Consider the following 20,952-nt stretch of genomic DNA (forward strand, 5'->3'; position numbering starts at 1 on the left):
GTGGTCTGCCTCACACAGGGTGACTGGCTGTCTACATGATGTGGTCTGCCTCACAGGGTGACTGGCTGTCTACATGATGTGGTCTGCCTCACACAGGGAGACTGACTGTCTACATGATGTGGTCTGCCTCACAGGGTGACTGGCTGTCTACATGATGTGGTCTGCCTCACACAGGGTGACTGGCTGTCTACATGATGTGGTCTGCCTCACACAGGGTGACTGGCTGTCTACATGATGTGGTCTGCCTCACACAGGGGGACTGGCTGTCTACATGATGTGGTCTGCCTCACACAGGGTGACTGGCTGTCTACATGATGTGGTCTGCCTCACACAGGGTGACTGGCTGTCTACATGATGTGGTCTGCCTCACACAGGGTGACTGGCTGTCTACATGATGTGGTCTGCCTCACACAGGGGGACTGGCTGTCTACATGATGTGGTCTGCCTCACACAGGGTGACTGGCTGTCTACATGATGTGGTCTGCCTCACACAGGGTGACTGGCTGTCTACATGATGTGGTCTGCCTCACACAGGGTGACTGGCTGTCTACATGATGTGGTCTGCCTCACACAGGGTGACTGGCTGTCTACATGATGTGGTCTGCCTCACACAGGGTGACTGGCTGTCTACATGATGTGGTCTGCCTCACACAGGGTGACTGGCTGTCTACATGATGTGGTCTGCCTCACACAGGGTGACTGGCTGTCTACATGATGTGGTCTGCCTCACACAGGGTGACTGGCTGTCTACATGATGTGGTCTGCCTCACACAGGGTGACTGGCTGTCTACATGATGTGGTCTGCCTCACAGGGGGACTGGCTGTCTACATGATGTGGTCTGCCTCACACAGGGTGACTGGCTGTCTACATGATGTGGTCTGCCTCACAGGGTGACTGGCTGTCTACATGATGTGGTCTGCCTCACAGGGGACTGGCTGTCTACATGATGTGGTCTGCCTCACACAGGGTGACTGGCTGTCTACATGATGTGGTCTGCCTCACAGGGGGACTGGCTGTCTACATGATGTGGTCTGCCTCACACAGGGTGACTGGCTGTCTACATGATGTGGTCTGCCTCACACAGGGTGACTGGCTGTCTACATGATGTGGTCTGCCTCACAGGGGGACTGGCTGTCTACATGATGTGGTCTGCCTCACACAGGGTGACTGGCTGTCTACATGATGTGGTCTGCCTCACACAGGGTGACTGGCTGTCTACATGATGTGGTCTGCCTCACACAGGGTGACTGGCTGTCCACATGATGTGGTCTGCCTCACACAGGGTGACTGGCTGTCTACATGATGTGGTCTGCCTCACACAGGGTGACTGGCTGTCTACATGATGTGGTCTGCCTCTCACAGGGTGACTGGCTGTCTACATGATGTGGTCTGCCTCACACAGGGGGACTGGCTGTCTACATGATGTGGTCTGCCTCACACAGGGTGACTGGCTGTCTACATGATGTGGTCTGCCTCACAGGGGGTGACTGGCTGTCTACATGATGTGGTCTGCCTCACAGGGTGACTGGCTGTCTACATGATGTGGTCTGCCTCACACAGGGTGACTGGCTGTCTACATGATGTGGTCTGCCTCACAGGGTGACTGGCTGTCTACATGATGTGGTCTGCCTCACAGGGTGACTGGCTGTCTACATGATGTGGTCTGCCTCACAGGGTGACTGGCTGTCTACATGATGTGGTCTGCCTCACAGGGTGACTGGCTGTCTACATGATGTGGTCTGCCTCACAGGGTGACTGGCTGTCTCCATGATGTGGTCTGCCTCTCACAGGGTGACTGGCTGTCTCCATGATGTGGTCTGCCTCTCACAGGGTGACTGGCTGTCTCCATGATGTGGTCTGCCTCACACAGGGTGACTGGCTGTCTACATGATGTGGTCTGCCTCACAGGGTGACTGGCTGTCTACATGATGTGGTCTGCCTCACAGGGTGACTGGCTGTCTACATGATGTGGTCTGCCTCACACAGGGTGACTGGCTGTCTACATGATGTGGTCTGCCTCACAGGGTGACTGGCTGTCTACATGATGTGGTCTGCCTCACAGGGGGACTGGCTGTCTACATGATGTGGTCTGCCTCACACAGGGTGACTGGCTGTCTACATGATGTGGTCTGCCTCACAGGGTGACTGGCTGTCTACATGATGTGGTCTGCCTCACACAGGGTGACTGGCTGTCTACATGATGTGGTCTGTCTCACACAGGGAGACTGGCTGTCTACATGATGTGGTCTGCCTCACAGGGTGACTGGCTGTCTACATGATGTGGTCTGCCTCACACAGGGTGACTGGCTGTCTACATGATGTGGTCTGCCTCACAGGGGGACTGGCTGTCCACATGATGTGGTCTGCCTCACACAGGGTGACTGGCTGTCTACATGATGTGGTCTGCCTCACACAGGGGGACTGGCTGTCTACATGATGTGGTCTGCCTCACACAGGGTGACTGGCTGTCTACATGATGTGGTCTGCCTCACACAGGGGGACTGGCTGTCTACATGATGTGGTCTGCCTCACACAGGGGGACTGGCTGTCTACATGATGTGGTCTGCCTCACACAGGGTGACTGGCTGTCTACATGATGTGGTCTGCCTCACAGGGTGACTGGCTGTCTACATGATGTGGTCTGCCTCACACAGGGTGACTGGCTGTCTACATGATGTGGTCTGTCTCACACAGGGAGACTGGCTGTCTACATGATGTGGTCTGCCTCACAGGGTGACTGGCTGTCTACATGATGTGGTCTGCCTCACACAGGGTGACTGGCTGTCTACATGATGTGGTCTGCCTCACAGGGGGACTGGCTGTCTACATGATGTGGTCTGCCTCACACAGGGTGACTGGCTGTCTACATGATGTGGTCTGCCTCACAGGGGGACTGGCTGTCCACATGATGTGGTCTGCCTCACACAGGGTGACTGGCTGTCTACATGATGTGGTCTGCCTCACACAGGGGGACTGGCTGTCTACATGATGTGGTCTGCCTCACACAGGGTGACTGGCTGTCTACATGATGTGGTCTGCCTCACACAGGGGGACTGGCTGTCTACATGATGTGGTCAGGCTCCAGCTCCGAGCCGGAGCTGAAAATGCGTTGGTGTGAAAGGGGCACTAGAGGATTTGAGGTCCACCCCCACTTAAAATTACATGGATAGGTTCCTAAATACATTAACAATTTTTTTTAAATAGCAACCCATGTCCATATGTTTATTTGTGCGTAGTAGATTTAAACTAGAGAGCTATCACTATGGGCCCTCCCTGTACCTGTTCGCTCTGCCATCGCGTGAAGGGTCTGCTAACAAGCGACCAACAGAAAGGTTCATGTTAATGTTGTTGCATGTCACAAAGGCACGTCACCTCAACCTCCGCTACCACCACCCCCCCAAGTATATTTCAGATCTGTGGGAAACACTGGTTTGGCTGACTTTTTACAGAACCGCTGTGCAGGATGAACCCAGACAGGGACACAATGCAACAACATGTGTTTTTCATTTAAGCTGGTGTTAAGCTGGGTGTTCTCTGAGAAAGTACATTACAGTTCTATTCGAAAGTTACACCAGCATATAAACGTACAACTGTGTGATGCTTTAATGGGATTGCTCTTCTGTATCTGCTGTATACAAAAGAAAAACTTTAAACATGACATTTCCTGGCATTCCTAACATGCTAAGTGAAACATCACGAGGGTTGATATCAGCTAATATGAACTTATTACAGATAAATCATTGTAGATGATATAATGCTTTACCCCTATCCGGTTTTTATAAATGTTGGATTGGCATTCAAACGGATGGCAATGAAAGATGAAAAAAGGCTTTCCTGTCACTCGCATGGAATACACATTTCAAATATTGTATTTAATATTCAAACTGTGGAACCTCCCTCTGCAGAGTAACTTGTGTTTGAGTGTATATATGATCTCCTACGGTGCAGATGGAATTGTTTTCTGTGTGGTAAAAATTGCGTGGATGTTTTGCAGGTTTTGGAGAACTTCTCTGATGCACCCATGACTCCCAAACAAATCCTCCACGTCATCCAGACCAAGGGGCTGAAGGAAATGCGGTCAGACAGAAACACACACACACACACACACACTCTTACTTCTGTATAGGTGTCAGCTATTACTGTTATAAAAGTAACAACTGTTTATAATAAAAGCTGTTCTATTGAACCTGAATGCAGTAACCTATGTAAGGACTCTTGTGTGGTGGAGCTATACCTTTTTCAATTGTAGTGTAAAAATGCCCAGCATTCATTCCAATGTGGATAATTCAATTGAACACCAATTAAACATGTCATTTCAATCAGTGTGGTTATAACAGATGTTTTTATTTCCTTTGACATGGATCTATCAATCAATCTATCTATGGATCACTTGGCCTGCTGCTGACAGGAGGTATGTTGGAGGACCTTTATTACTTACACTCGTTGTCTGTTTTTCATACCCTTTCATGTTCTCTGAGGTCTATGCTTGGCACAGTGGGTTTGCATCGGTCAGAAATTGGCATTGTTGGTCATTTGGATGGTTAAGAACACCGCCTGAGGGTTATTTACCGTAACTTTCCTCTTAACTAAGTAATTAACAGAGCATGTGGTCTTTGTGAGAAGAAGCTGCTGCTGCAGGAGGAGCGCATGCTGCATCATTTCCTCATCGAGAAGCACGTTTTAGGAGCGGCAAATGTTATCCCATCCCATAGTTTTACCAAGTGATCATTTCTCTGAGAAAAATGTTTCCCATCCTCATAAGAGTTCCTGAAGTGTTGCAGCAGAGCGCTGTAGGTTCAGCTGTCAGAGGGAAATTGAAACGGCCAGAGAAGTCGTCTGTTTAGTCACGCTAACCTCAGTCTCTGTTCATGTTTATTCTCCGTGCCCTTATATGCACAATCAATAAGTGTGTTCTGTATATTTATTCAAATTCATAAATTACGATTTCATGTTATGAAATATGTCTTACCTTTTTAAAGGAAAAAAGATAGGTAATAAATGATTATGACAAACAACAAGGAAATCCAACACAACCAGCAGACTAAAGAGGCTTGTATCAAATGTATTTGTGTACAAAAACCTGTCTTTTGAAGGAATCTTCTGTTAAACGTAGTTTCATACATTTGTTTAATTGAAAATGTGCTTATTCAACGTTTTTTAATAATCAAAATGTATATTTCCGTGGCTCAAAAGAAGAATACATAACAACAATATAGACAGAGAAACATCATCAATGGTGTTGGCATCGGTCAAATTGTTAATCTGAACGTCGGCTGAGAAATGTGCAATGGGGGCATCCCTTATTTGTTTTGTCGTATCCGCGCATCATATCGTCCAAACTCAGCTTTCTGTAACTTTGTTCATGAAGGACATGGCTATTATGGAAAGCTTTCTGACAAGCACTTGGTAGCATTGCAGGTTTTCTTATCTGAATGTGTGTGTTTGTGTGTAGTGGTACAGCACCTTTGGCCTGTCTGGTCACTATGCTGCACTCCCAGGTGAGGGGAGACCGAGTGAAGAACAGCATCTTCTTCAAGCTGCCGGGACGGATGAGCCTGTTCACCCTAAAGGTACACATACACCATCCTCTTCACGTTGAATGCTTCTCTACTGCTGCCTGCATTTCTTCATGTAAATACACATTACTGTTCATAATTGGTATCTTCAAAATGACATCTGAAAACAAATGTAATAAATAATACCGTAGGATTACAATGTATTCATAAAGATGGACATATTAAAGGTAGACTTACTGCCTGGATTTGCTTTTTATTTTCGCTCTTTCATTCTTTATTTAAATAGATTTTTTTAATGCAGTAGGTGGACACTTCATATATTAAAATTGATGTTGAGGTCATCCAAAAGTAACGGAAATTAATCCAGTTACATTACATTCATATTGTGATACTCAGACTCATTTCATTTTTATTTACAGGTTACTAGTCATTTATACATTGTATATATATAGTAACCCTCCCCACCCTGATGATACTATTAAAAATGATACAGATAAACACAGTTGGACCCGTTAGGTAATCTATTTCTGTTTTGGGATGAGTGTCACACATGATGCATGACCTCACAAATGACTTGAAGGATACAATCTTCTGAGAAAATGCAGTTTTTCTTCACACTCTGTAGAAGAACGCCCTCCAGTGGACAAAGACAACATCAGAGTCGGAGCCAACTGATCCAGCCAGCAGCACGGCCCCAGCTTCCAGCACCTCTGCAGCAGGTACAGCGGCCACAGTCGGCCCCAATGAGGCCACTGGGCAGGAGAGCTGCGACTCCACCGAGACCACTGCTGCCGCAAGTGGAGACAATGACGGTAACACTACACCACACACCTCGCATTACAGACATCAGAGGCCTCTCCATTACTGTGGGGTAGTTTTGCCAATCCATGACTTAAAACACTTATTTTAATTTCATTTTTTATTTTATATACTCTTAATCATCCCACAGAGGGGACATTTACATTATGCATTTGACCCGTCCTAGTGTTAGGAGCATTATAAATTGAAGGCATGTTAAAAGACATAGCCTACCATGCTCACTTTGAGCCTCATATTTTGCGGTATTCCAATGACCTGTGTGTTACATTACATCACATTTAGCTGACGCTTTCATCTAAGTGACTTACAATAAGTGCAATCAACCATGAGGAGACATGTTCAAACAAAAACAATCCTGCAAGTAAATGTTTTTGTTCTTTAATAATACACTTGTATTGCATGCAGCTTTTCAGTCTGCAACAGAAGTATGTAGACTTTCTGCCCTCCTGATCATGGATGCAAACTTTTCACCTTTTGGCGAAATGTGCCATCTTGAATTCAAAATAGGTTAGTTGTGTAGATCAGCAATACAATAATAATTCATTAACGGCAAATGCTGCGGCTGCAATGCATTGTGGGGCAGCATTTTCTCCTCTCCTTTCGTAAAGGGAGGTCCAGTGGTTCCTAAGCTAAAGGAGGTTATAAAGGAAGTTTCAAACCTCCTTTCCTTTCATCTAGAGCAGGGGTTTTCAAAGTGTGGGAAGGTGAGCCTCCCCTCAGAGAACATAAGAACAGCCGCGCCCCCCCCCTCCCAATTATTATTGCTATTATTATTGTTGCTATAATGCAGGGGTATTCAATTGCATTTCAAAGAGGTCCAGTAAGAGAAAATGTCATTAAATGCCCTGTTTTCGCTGTCTAGCTTTCTCTTTTTTGAGCACGTCATTTGGAATTGCTCACTGCTGTTTCTTTCTTCTTGTCTCGTCTCTCTGTGTGTGTGTTTGAATCTATTGTGCTGACTCACTGACTGCACCGATTTGATTGGCTGAGTAGCGTCACCTCCTTAAAACATTAAACAATAACTTTTTTAAACCTTTTTATCTTTATGCTTTACATATTTTTTAAAAACATTTTTAACATCGTGGATAAATCCTTGCTCCTGGCAACACACTGAACGACAACTTTGCCTCCTTATTACACTCACCCTTACTTTAGTGGGAACAATGAGTCTGCGTCTTTGATGCGCACAGGCGGATGATGCGGGGATGCAATGTAGACAGGAATAAACCCAGAAAACCCGCATTCACACAGGTAGGTGGAGGGAATGAGCACTTATACAGCCTTTTTGGCGAGGTGGGGGAACTCGGTCTCCACAGACAGCCAAAAGTGTGCAAGTGACACTTTACTCGTCTTTTTCTCGTTATTTGTTTCTCACGCTGCGCCTCCCCTGAAGCTCTCTGGTGCCCCCCAGGGAGGCGCGCCTCACACTTTGAAAACCGCTGCTCTAGAGAATTGGAACGGCTCTTATCATGGCTGCCACTGAGGTACTTCCGGGTCATTTCACTCCGTTAGGAAGGTTCCTAAGCAAAACGGACTATTCGACCGCAACCTTGGATTAAAGGTGGGGTAGGTAAGTTTCAGAAACCGGCTCGAGTGCAGTAAAATTTGAAAGTACACAGCTGAAAATAATCCGCCCCTTCCTTCAGACTTCCTTACAGAGCACCTCCTCCAACACACATGAACGCGCAATGCACGCCCAATGACGGCACGCCCAATGAGGGCACGAGATACATTTGTGCGTGCACAAGATGGAAGGCTGACAGACAGGGCAGCAATCCAATCCGTTTAGCCGGCCCGGCTAAACGTACTACGGCTTCCACAGATGACATTTCATTATGGATTTTTTGTCAAAGCACTTAAGATATTAATTGCTATCGGGATGTTAAGAGCATTCCATGGAATATAACAAAAAGTGTATCTCGAGCCGGTTTCTGAAACTTACCTACCCCACCTTTAATGATGTGAAATATAAACAACCCTTAAATCGAGAGGGGTCTGCCTGCAGACCTCCACTCTCAGGACAGTTCCGGTGCAGACCTCCACTCTCAGGACACCTCCACTCTCAGGACAGGAAGTGCACGCTAAGAATTCCAAAATAAAATCACCACTATCAGTAAAGTGCCACTTTCCAAACAGGAAATGCACGCAAATACAAAATAAAATCGTACTGACACTTATTATCTATATATATCATAGATATATTTTTTCTATATCATAGATATATATAGAGATATATATATATATTTATTTATATATATATAAATACGACATCTTGTATTTTAGTTACACCCGCTAGACAACAGTGGAAGGTTCGAGAAACAACCGTGTTTGCCGGGTGCACCGCGGCGGAGGTGTGGAGGTTCCAGCTGGGAACCTCCACCCCGCTGCGGGACCCGTGGGACCCCTGGACGGTGCGTCTTGGTCACGCTTCATATCGGCCGGCTCGGGAAGGAAGAGACACGCAGAGTGGGGGAAGGCCATGGGGGGGACACCCGAGACCGGGCAATGTCCCCAGTAGAAACCGGGTGAAATAGCCAAAAAAATAATAAAACCGGGGAAAAGTGAAAAAAAGCGTCCGAAAATAGGCACTCGTGAGGCGGGCAGAGTCCCCTGTCAACTCCCGTTACATTCCTCCATGGTGTCTTTTGAGCGAAAAACTTTTACGAGAACCAGGCTGGGGGGGGTCAAAAGGGCTTGACCAAGGCCGACCCAAAGTGCACGGTGGGCGGACTCATCACCTCCGTGATGAGTCTCCATTGTGATTTGAAAACTTCCATCAAACGAGTCCTTCGGTGGGCGGGAAAAAAACGCGTCAGAATCGTCACTTCCTGTACTGACAGTGGAGGTGTCCTGAGACTGGAGGTCTGCACCGGAACTGTCCTGAGAGTGGAGGTCTGCAGGCAGGCTCCCATGCTTAAATCAGACTTTAGTTGCACCTGAGTAAAATTCAGTGAAGGTGATTGTCAAGTGCCAACAATCAGGCAAGATATTTGATAGTGGGTGCTTTAAAAGACAAAAAATGTATCTGCAGATCCCTATAAAGCATATTCATTACTCGTTATTCTCTAATCGTTCATTAAAAACTGTATATAATATGTCACAACTGCACGCCAAAGGACCCTGACCAAGCGTTGCTATTGGACTATCAGGGTGAGACTGTTGATTTTTCTGCTGCTTCGTTTCACTTCAAAAACATACACTCGCTCGCTCGACCATGCACACACACACATGCACGTGCTACACCCCTCTCTCCAGTGGCGGCCGGCCCATAGGGGCGCTAGGGGCACCCCCCCCACCGCCCCCCCTTCCCTCATTTTAGATTGTCATTAAAAATAAAATAAAAAAATATATTTTTTATTTTTTAATAAACAAGGTACATATTATATAGTTGGTATCAGAAACATTTATAATCTACAATAAAATCTCGTTTAAAATTGTGTTACGATGTCTAAAGTTACTGATAAGTCATGTGTTTCCTGCCTGGCCGCAGAAATCTTTGCCCTCTCTCGCCTGGGCTCTAAGAAAAGAGCCCTAAGTGCAGCAACAGCCAACCAAGTGCTGACTGTTGCTACCTGAAAAGTACTATGCCGCCGAAACATAATTTCAGCCAATCAGCGTCGTCAGATCTGATGGTCCAAGAGCCACAATTTCAGCGCCCGGCCCAAGGCAGTCTGTGAGTTGTTTTGACTCGTATCCAAGGAGACAAAACAGGGAGCTGTCATACACTCTGGAAGCTATAATTAGCAGCTAATATGAAAACTCAGTTTTTGACTGAATTGAATTATGGATCTTCAATAATTTTTTCAAAGTGACAGACACATTGGATTAACCTTCAGCCACGTTTTTCACGTTTTAATGCCATTTAACACAACTTTTGGTCAGAATAACAGCAAAAGGTGAGCATATGTCCGTGTTTTGCTACCTAAAGCTACGTTGTGTGATGTCTGTATTTGCTTCTCCTGTCGCGAGTTCTGATCGCTCAGTGATGATACTTATATTTCTAGAATCTGTGGAATCTCAGCTTGGTAGCATAAGCTTGTTTGTGCATATCCGATAAGTATATCGATCGAACATCACCAGAAGTCATAATTTAAGGGGTAATTTCTCAATTTTTTGAGCATCCCCCCGGACCCCCTAGTATTGTTTGGTGACCATTTCCACAGCCCCACCTAAAATATTTTCCACCAGCCGCCACTGCCTCTCTCTCTTAAAGGGATAGCGATCTCACTCGGCATGACCCTCCGACTGACGGAGGATTTTCTTTTTGATATTCTGTATCTCATTAGTCAAATAAACCTACCATTACAATTAGGGATGCCCCGATCGATGGCCGATATTCACTCTCTGCCGATCGATCAGTGCTCTCTATAAAGGCCGATCGGGAGAGCCGATCACATGACGTAAAATACATGACACTTTTCTCTGTGCGTGGCAAAACAAGCTCGCCAAAACCGGTGAGCAGAGCAACACACACAAGAGTTAGACCTAACAAACTTAGCTATTTGATCTACCTCTGGAAGAAGCTAAACTAGTTATAAATATATTTATTCTTCACTGTCGGGTCACTCGTTACTGGATCAGTGAGCTGCATGAGATACTGACAGGCTGTCAGGAGAGAGAGAGAGAGGGAAAGAGAGCGCTTCTGCTTAATTTCTCCCGTGTTATTATCCAAAGTTAATGTAAACTTGAATAATGTACATCATTTGAATGTAATAATTATGTTGGTTGTTGGTTGTTGTTTGTGGAAGCGCCAGTGAATGAGCCCCATTAACTGAGTTTTAAACATCACTTTAAATGGAAGATCCCCATAGGCCCTGCCTATTTCCTCCACTGTATCTTCTTGGTAGAAGCCAAAATATGGCCTGTGATTTATAACACTTTCGTGTTGGTTACATTTTTTTCGTTTGCCACTTAGCAAAAACACCAGAAAAGCAGCTTTAGCTCAGATGGAAAATCCTTTTTTATGAACTCTCTTGCTTAAAATAACATAACATATTCATTATAACTGCAGTATATGTTGAGTTGAAATGTGTTTGTTTTCTTCTGACCTGCAGCCTCTGTGGATGAGAGCTCGTCCAGCGCCTCCTGCTCCACAGAAGTGCTGGCTGTCAGCTCCCAACCCCAGACCCGCCTCAGCAGGGCGGCAGGACAGCAAGCACGCATAGACACACAGCAGGCCCAACATGCTCCACACACCCAGACCAGGCTAAGCCGCTCAAGACAGGTCAGCACCACGCGTGTACACACTGGCTGCTCTATTTTGACTAAAGTGGCAACAGTCAAGGAATAAAGAGCAGTTCTACTGTGATTTAGTGTACTGTTTCTTAATTCATGAACAAGTGTCCCATGTGATTTTGAGTGGTCTGTAGAGGGGCAGGAATACAGTGCTGCTTCACATACTGACTTCATAACCGTCTACTGTTACAACCTTTCCATACCACTGTTTGTGTTGCTACAGTCAGGGAGGCAGAGGAAGAAAGCAGTCATGATGCCTCGCGTTGTCCTCACTCCTCTTAAAGTGAATGGAGAGCATGTTCCCTCAGGTAAGAAGACCTTTTTCAACAGAGAACAAAGTTATCTGCAACACATCTACAATGAAAGCAAACATTCAAAATGCTGATGGGTTAGACCTTTACTGAAATATACGGAGTTGTCAGGTTTCTTGACAACTGTTTATCCACTTGACTGGTGGGTGTTTTGCTCAGGCCCCAAGTTAGTGCAGTGTCTGTGTCTATGTGAAGATGTTTGAATAAGCATCTCTAGAGAAAGCAGCAATAGTCACCATAATTAATAAACACAAATGGCAGAAAGAATACTGAGTAGATGAAAAGCACATTTTCAAAACGATGAAAGGGGTGTTATTGAGTGTTCTCACCTACTATATAAAGGTAATTGATAAGCAAGGAAAATGTTTGAGTGTCTGTGGTGCTCAGCTGTAGGTACCTGCAGATAGCTTTAGCTGCAAGTAAATGTATGGGTTTTTTTCTTGCTGTGGCAGGTCCCATGAAGAGGAGTCGGGGAGGGGTGGATGTAGATTTTGAAACACCAGGCTCAATCCTGGTCAACACCAACATCAGAGCCCTTATCAATGTGCGTACCTTCGCAGCCTTCCCAGTACACTCGCAGCAGCAGCTGCTGCAGCTGCTGCCTGAGGTGGAAAGACAGGTATGCTTTTTTTTTATCTTCTTTAATATAGTGAGGATGACCTCATGCGTACACTGTTTTGTCATTTTTTGGGTCAATTTGATGCATGTTAAGACAAATTCATACTTTGATCACCTTTGCTCCTTTGATGCAAATGCTCCCGCTTCATTCTATCCAGTCCAGTTGGTATGGTATGGACCTGTAGCTGCTTTGGAACAAACACTATGAACAAACTCAATGGTTGTTTGATGGTTGAATGATTGTTTCAGCCGGATGCAGACTGTCAGTTGTAGTATAAATGCAACCGTTCAAATAGTTGTGACCACAGCGGTAGGCCTGTCGCGATAAGCAATTAATTAACTTATCGTACGATAAATAAAAATGGACTCTATAACTTTTCTGACGTCGATAAATTGCCGTTTACATGCGTGTTTGTTTACATAAGAATATGACCAGCATTTTAGCCAGGCGCGCTGTGGCTGCCAGCCAGGCACGCTGTGAGGGGCGGGGCTCACACACAGCCAGGTCAGGACACTCCGCGTGCAACAGTGTAGCAGCCAAATGAATAATATAGAGACAAGCAGGATATGGCGTTATATTTGTGCCTCTATCCTGAGTACTATACTTAAATAATCTGTGGAGTCTCAGCTTTAATCGGATATATTGTATGTGCAGTTTCGATAAGTAATAAGGATATCTTTATTTTGAATTCTGTGCTAAAGTGCGTCAGCATTTTTTTTTTAAATGAATAAAACCGCACGTCCCTGCGGTGTGAATATCGCGCATGCGCATATCGCGGTTATCGCCATGACACGGTATATCGTTCAGCCCTACTATAAATCCATATCAATAGCGATGTATCACAAAAATAGCTCTCTTCCTTATTATTGTGTAAAGTTAACTATATTATATTAGCTTGAACTCCAAAATGGATATCCTCATATCACCACCTCCACCCACTACAATCACACGCCCCAATGTTATTTTTAACTAATATGTAACTCCCTCCACCCCGGATAAAAGCACGTTAAGAAGCCCCTTTTCTCTAATTCCACAACGTTGGATTAATAGGCTGTTCATGGATAACGTGTGTTGCTAACTTTATCCGGTATTCTAGCCTAATCTGTTTAGTTGTCCGGTTGAAAATTAACGCAAGCTCTATGCCCATTGTAGAACAGCAAACAGAAGTTGGTACAGGTTCTGGTCAACCCAAAATTGTGATAGAGAGAAACATGTTTTGTCATTCTGCCACCTCTAATGCTTACAGCAAGTAATCAATACCTCAGAAGGGTTCATGTACATGTAGGCTACGGTTTGTTAGCGGTTTTCTTAAACTACCCCTATAGCTATTTTGCCGGCTAGCAAACTCAGGCATTGCAAACAATAACATGATATCAGAAAACTAGAAAGGTATAACTCACCTGACACTGTGGCTTGCTATTCTCTTCATTCGAGTCTAAATGTCCTGTAAATGTCAACGACGGATGTGTAATAAGAACGTCAACAGCCTGATGGCAACCGAAAATCCCTCTCTCATCTCAGATAGAAGATATGATTGGAGACGACCAGCCAATCAGAATTGACCTTCTCGAGTTCTCCGATTGGTTGGTTTTGTGGCACATTTGTAACGCTGTGACAACTTGAGCGAGCGCAGGCAAAGCTGAGCGCGCACAGGCTGGAGAGGTCGAGCGAGCGAGGGAGAGGGAGTGTGTGCAGCGGTCTGCTTGCGCCATGGATGTATAATAAGAACGCTTGCGCTCGGAGCAGGAGTTTTATGAGAGAAAATATATTTCTCTGTGCTCAAAAATGTTCAAGTGTGCGCTCAATCGCATTTTCATTTCATTGCGTGCTCAAGATAGAGGCACAAATATAACACCATAGCAGGAGACAACGTGTGACTTACTCGAGGGGAATTTGAAGTTAAATGGAATTGGTTGCAAAAACCTAACTCCATCTCCGGTGTGGCAGTATTTTGGATTCAAGCCAAATCAACGAGGCGAACCTACGGACTTGAATGAGTCACATTTGTGTCACATTTGTCATGTGTCACATTTGTTTTCAAATCAAATCAAGTTTTATTTATATAGCACATTTATAAACGATTTTTGGTCGAGCCAAAGTGCTGTACATATAATAAAAATAGCCTACAGTAGAGACACTTTACAGCAAATACAACAGCACAGATTGTTCAGAATATCAGTATGAGAAAAACGACATCCTCTATCCTTAGACCCTCTATCCTTAGACCCTCACATCGTACAAGAAAAAACTTCCAGAGAAAACCCACAGTTTAAAGGGAACATGGGAGAAACCTCAGGGAGAGCAACAGAGGAGGGAGTTTTAAAAAGGTAGCAACAAAAGCTAGCAATACGACCAACCTTAAACTTCACCTGAAACACACAACCACCCCATTCCGTGTTCCCAGCTGGGAGCAAATACGGCAGCTGGAGATGGAGAGCCCCCACCCGACAGTTTACAATCAAAGATGCATTTGCCCGACAATGCAAACATGTTGGTGTTCCTTGCTCGAAATCTTTGAAATACAGAATTGGATATGATATGATATTCATTTATTTATATATATTTATATTTATTTATTTATATATATTTATTTATTTATTTATATTTATATATTTATTTATTGATTGATAGATGGTCTATTTAATTTATTGTTTTTGGTTGTGTGTGATTTTAATTAATTTGTTATAATTTAATGTATTTGTTTTATTTATATATCATTTATATATTTGAATACTATTTCACATTTCATTTGCAATGTTGAATGTTCAATACAAAGTTCTGTTTGAAAGGATGTACTTTAATTATTATTATATATTATCATTATGTCAGTGGTCTACAATGGTCTCGCAACGGTGCCGACAATATTATCGTTTATCGCAATAATTTCCGGGAAAATGTATCGTCCAACTAAATTAATTATCGTGACAGGCCTACGCAGCGGTATGCAGAATGAACAGTATGTACTAGCCTTTAAGCCTAGGCCCCTCTACTTCTCAGGTGCATTATTCCTTTACTGATATTTTTACATTGTGTTCTCTCTTGAAGATTGGACCAGATGGTATGGCCCGACTGAGTAGCTCAGCTCTCAACAATGAGTTCTTCACCCATGCCTCCCAGAGCTGGAAAGAAAGGCTGGCGGAGGGTAAGTGTATTAGTCAATATGCCATATTTTACTCGTACCACATAACCAAAAGGTTGTTATAAAGAAAGGGTAAAGTCATACATGCCAGCAGAACAATTCCCACCAAAAGGCAACACTGCGCCGAAGCATTCTTTACGTGTGTGAATGAGAAGGAGGCCATGGGTGCAGAAGGACACAAATAACAACCACTTCTGCATGTTGGTGAATCAGTCTGTCAGGGACCTGATTCAGAGAAGATCCTGTCTTTCTGCTTCTGATGGTGACACTGCCTTGAAACATTACTAACACCAGCTGCTTATTTACAAGTGATGGGCAGCTTATTAGATTTAGAACAAAACTATCCTTCAAAAAGGTCAGTTGTGAAGCTACTTTTTAAACCTTTATATGTGTTTGACACATTTAGGTGAGTTCACCCACGAGATGCAAGTGCGTTTCCGACAGGAAATGGAGAAAGAGAAGAAAGTAGAGGCTTGGAAGGAAAAGTTTTTTGAAGAGTACCACGGGCAAAAGTAAGAACCATCCCATTTCATTTGAGTCTAAAATCAATGTTCACACAGCAGCCATATTCTTTCTTATGTCATATTTAGAGTGGTTCCTTTAAGGTTAATATATTGGTATTGTAAGTATTATTTAAGCCTGACTAGAAGCCTGTATAGCCTTTTATATTTGACATTTATTTGCTTGTATTATATTGTTTATTTCCATCTCCTTGCCTTCCTCCATATAGTTTAGACGACATTGTTTACCACAATGCGCTGAAACATTGTTTGTGTTCCTGTAGGTCTGGCCTGACACAAGAGGAGTCCCTGAAGCTCACCATGAGTGAAGCCAGTGAAGCTGCAGCCGGCGTGCTGGACACTGACGTGGCTGTGGTGGCAGCTGGGGCCCCCAAGAGACGCAGCGTGGGTCGGCGAAGGAGAGATGGCAGGATGAGGAGACGCACACGAGCTGACCTGCGTCGGAGGGCCCGTCGGACCCTCTGCAAGGCCCCTCCCCCAGCCCTGCAGTCTGCAGAAGCCGCTGAGCCCAGCCCTGAACTGGACCTCCCAGCAGATTCTATTGGCTCTCCCATGTCCGACAACACGGTCATTCAAGGAGAGGTGGTGCTGCAGGCTGAGTGCGGTGTGGAGCTCTCTGCTGAGAGTCCCTCCATAGAGACAAAGACCCCCCCCACTCCAGAGCCAGTCATATTGTCAGCCTCCACTCCCACTCCCACCCCTACTCCCAGCCCAGCCTCCACCAGTGCAAACGAGGAGCCTGAGGCTGCGTCCCGCCTGCTCCCAGAGGAGAATGCGCCTATACTGGCTTCTACCTCCTCACCTTCCTCCTCCTCCTCCTCCTCTTCTTCGTCTTCAGCCTCTTCGCCTGTCTCCTCTCCCTCTTCACCTTCTGAAACACAGGGAGCCTTCGCCACAGGCCTGGACTCTTCCTCCTCCTCCTCCTCAGCATCCTCCAGTGCTGCAGTCGCCGCCGATCCTCTGGATGACACTGCCTCCGTTGTCACCTCCATCACAGGGGGGACGGCCACCAGCAGCCGTGAGAGCAGCCCATCAGCCAGCCCAGCCCCCACCCCTGCACCCAGCGCTCAGCTCAAGGAACAGAAGAGAAGGCCCGATGAGGCTCAGGCCTTCTCCAGCTTCCCCGAAAAAAGGCCGCGGATTGAGGACCGTCAGTCCTTTCGTACCACAATTGACGGTGTCCGTACGGAGAAGCCGCAGCAGACAACCGAAGAGCCCAAGGTGCCACCTATCCGGGTAAGACTTTGTGCACCAAAGTAAACTGCCTGTTCATCAATAAGCATTTACCTGCGAACGTTTGACTAACTGTCCTTGTGTTTCTGTCCCAGATTCAACTCTCCAGAATCAAACCCCCCTGGGTCAAAGGTCACCCAACCTACCAGATCTGCCCCCGCATCGTGCCCCCCGGCGAGGGCTCGCGGCGGTCGGGGACGGGCGGTGCGCGGACCCTTGCGGACATCAAAGCCCGCGCCCAGCAAGCCCGGGCCCAGCGGGAGGCCGCTGCTGCTGTTGCAGCCTCTAGCGACGGGGCAGGGCCGGGGGTCCGGCTGCGGCCTGCTGCTGGGCTACCGGATTGCAGCAATGGACGACGAGCGAGAGAGCATCCAGGACCTATCGAGCCCGGAGGAGGAGGAGGGGGGGGAGGAAGAGGAGGAGGAGGAGGAGGAAGAGGAGGAGGAGGAGGAGGAGGAGGAGGAGGAGGAGGAGGAGGAGGAGGAGGAGGAGGAAGAGGAGGAAGAGGAGGAGGAGGAGGAGGAGGAGGAGGAAGTAGTAGTAGTGGAAGAAGGGGAGGTGGTGGGGTGGAGGAGCAGGGATCGTCTTCAGGCTCTAATACGTCAGGAACACAACTACAGCTTCACAATGTAGAGCCCCAGTCCTCCCCTTCCCTGTCCACTACCTCAACCTCTTTGTGTTCGGAGGCCCCACAGACCCCAAGCTCTCCTCCAGAGGATGCAGCTGGAGGGCCAGAAAACTGGAGAGGAAGTAGAAGCAACATCAACTAATGTCCAGAATTCCTCCAACAGTCCTGAAAACAAGGCACCTGACTCCGCCTCTCCAAAGCCTAAGGCGATGGAGTCTCCTGCAGCCATCTCAGAGATGGCTGAACATGGTTCCATAAAACCTCCACTGACCCCAACCTCCATCCCGGATTCCCTTCCTAGGTTTGGAGCTCAAGGTGTGGATGTTATACAGACGCTGGCCAGCTCTTCTCGGGCCAAAGATCTGGTACAGGTGAAGGAGTCTGGACTGGGCGGTGTAATCCAGCATGGTTCCCACCATGTGGAGCACCAGGATGTGTTCTCTGCCTCCGCAGGGAGGAGGCATACAGAAGCTCATTCCTCTGGTGGAGAGAAAGAGTACGAGGCTGGGACGCATAGTGACTCCACAGAAACGGCCTCAGACTGTGAGAATGACCTTCAGGAGGATGAGCAGCAGCCTGACGGGGACTGGGGCCCCCCCACTGAGCATCCAGAGAAACAGCCAGCTGGTCATCTACAGCCCTCCCCCAAAGAACCATCAGCCGGTCATCCAGGCCCACGTGTCCAACCGCCAAGGTCAGACTGTCATCCAGCCGTGCTTCCCCAACGGCCTGCCTCACCCTAAGCACAGCAGCCCCCGCTCCCAGGACTACCAGTCTCTCCCCACAGCCCATCAGCAGGGGTTAGAAGATGGCGTTGTGATCAAACTTGAGTCTGGAGAGGAGTGTCGGGAAGTTGTGAAGCCCTCAGCTGCAGCTGCCTCCAGGAGGATGGCCAGCTCAGCTAGAGCAGTTTCCAGTGTGGAGGCCAACAATCCTCTTGTTACTCAGCTCCTGCAGGGCAGTCTGCCCCTGGAGAAGGTTTTACCCTCACACTCTGCCAACAGGCTGGAGATCAGCCGACTGCCAGGACCCCAACCCCCACCACCAGGGTCACGGACCCCAGGGCTTAGCCACAGGCCTGAGGGCTCAGTCCAGTCTTCTAGCCCTGAACTGAACGCAGCCTATCAGATCCACAACAAGTCTCCTACAGGTCGTCCAGTCTCCTGTCTGATAGAGACACCAGCAGGGCAGTACCAGGCTCCGCAAGCACCCGGGGCTGTCGCGGTCATCACCTCTCTGCCCCCCTCCTCATCCTCCAGCTCTTTGTCCTCCAGGAGTAAGTCAGACCCTGAGACTGCTGGGGAGTCTGTGGTTATAAAAGACTCTCATGGCCGTCAGCCTTCACAGGGGGTCACTCCAGACAGGCCCCAGCAAGCCCACAGAACCACACCCAATGGCCCCTCTCCTCCCCATGCAGACCCATGTCCCACAGAGGTGTTGCCTACCATTAAGATTAACTGGCGGCCCCCGCAGTCTCAGTCTCCTGCTTCCACCATAAAGAATGAAGTGGGTGCACGGCCTGCTTGTCAGGCTCTTTCCAAATCCTCCCCCATCAAACCCATGAGTGTTACCAAAAAAGAGCCCGGGAGCTCCATGGACGGCTACCTGAGCGGGGGAGCGATGGAGGGACTCCTCAACATGGAGATGACTTTAGCAAGGATGGCAAAGAAAGAGCACAGCAAGGCTAGCTACTCCTCTGGCTCTCCCTCTTCCTCTTCCTCCTCCTCCTCCCCCTCCTCTACTGCCTCCACCCTTCCCTTTCAGCTCTATGGGAAGCTCCCCAAACACGGTGGAGGAGTCAGCTACACAGCCAATGTTTCAGTGATGGACAGCGGATTCTCGCGCAGCATGGCGGACGGAGTTCTGCAGCTGCGCCCCCGTCAGACCACCCTCAGCATCCAGGCCTACACTGACAGTACTGCAGAGGAGGTGGCGCTCAAGTGCTCGTGCCGCCTCAAAGCCATGATCATGTGCCAGGGCTGCGGTGCCTTCTGCCATGACGACTGCATCGGGCCCTCCAAACTGTGCGTGTCGTGCCTGGTGGTCAGATAGGGTGCTGCAGCTTCAGCAGGTCAGGCTCAGTGTACAGGACCGGGGAGCCTGACGGCAGGACCTGCCTTGTATTATAGAATTGGTCTGTATTTTTTGTTGTTTAAGATTTTCAGATTTTTTTTTAGCTGTACTTATATATTATTATTGTTGTTGTTATTATTATTATTATTATTAATATTATTATCATTATTGTGAATCTGAGGCATGGTTGATTGTAAATTGTGCCTTTTTTGTTTTCTTTCCTCAAAACATTTACCTCATCTTATCTTGCTACACCTTTCATCAATTGGTGGTCATCATTGTTTTGGTCCCTTGTTTCCTCAGCGGACGGGGACCTGTTGTTGTCTTTGCGCAAAGAAATATTTTTTTAAACCATTAAAATGAGTAAATAAAATTGTTTTGCTGGTTGGGTTTTGACTCCTTTCGTGGTTCCCTTTAAACTCCTGACTCTTCAGTTGGATGAACACATGAAATGATCATTGAACTCTGATAACTACACTTTGTGTTGTACAAGAAATTCGGAATCAGAATTCCTTCATCCATCCCACATAGGGAACATTTATATTGTAACACCAAAAGTGAAGATAGACAAAATATAAAGCCCTATTAGATAAAGCGCATACACAAAATATTTAAAAAGAAAAATGTATTCCAATTTACGAGTAAAGGCCCTGACACAACAACCCGATTTTGGGAGTCAGAGGCAGTCGGGCATTCGTGGCGCCCTACTCAGGTTGGTGTGTCCTGCACCATCGTTGCTTTACGGCACATTTTCACACCTCCTGCGGCTGATTCAACATGTTGAATCGGCCAAAGAAAGTCGGCCAAAGAAATCACTCTGATTGGCTGTTGCCTCTTTTGAATGACGAATACACACT

The 20,952-nt window shown here is 46.8% G+C and overlaps 1 protein-coding gene across 1 annotated transcript in view; it reads left to right on the forward strand.

Moving 5' to 3' along the window:
- The window catches only part of asxl1 (ASXL transcriptional regulator 1), a 28,922-nt gene extending 8,438 nt beyond the window's left edge, over nucleotides 1-20,484 (forward strand). Inside the window, 12 exon segments of the mRNA XM_034199965.1 lie at nucleotides 3,996-4,079; nucleotides 5,452-5,571; nucleotides 6,143-6,329; nucleotides 11,391-11,560; nucleotides 11,795-11,879; nucleotides 12,335-12,501; nucleotides 15,547-15,643; nucleotides 16,047-16,152; nucleotides 16,425-17,397; nucleotides 17,490-18,134; nucleotides 18,136-18,612; nucleotides 18,614-20,484. Coding sequence (XP_034055856.1) covers nucleotides 3,996-4,079; nucleotides 5,452-5,571; nucleotides 6,143-6,329; nucleotides 11,391-11,560; nucleotides 11,795-11,879; nucleotides 12,335-12,501; nucleotides 15,547-15,643; nucleotides 16,047-16,152; nucleotides 16,425-17,397; nucleotides 17,490-18,134; nucleotides 18,136-18,612; nucleotides 18,614-20,074 — 4,572 coding nt within the window. The 3' untranslated portion in view covers nucleotides 20,075-20,484.
- The last annotated feature ends 468 nt before the right edge of the window (nucleotides 20,485-20,952 follow it).

This window comes from Gymnodraco acuticeps, unplaced genomic scaffold (assembly GCF_902827175.1).
Source record: "Gymnodraco acuticeps unplaced genomic scaffold, fGymAcu1.1, whole genome shotgun sequence".
NCBI classification, from domain to species: domain Eukaryota; kingdom Metazoa; phylum Chordata; class Actinopteri; order Perciformes; family Bathydraconidae; genus Gymnodraco; species Gymnodraco acuticeps.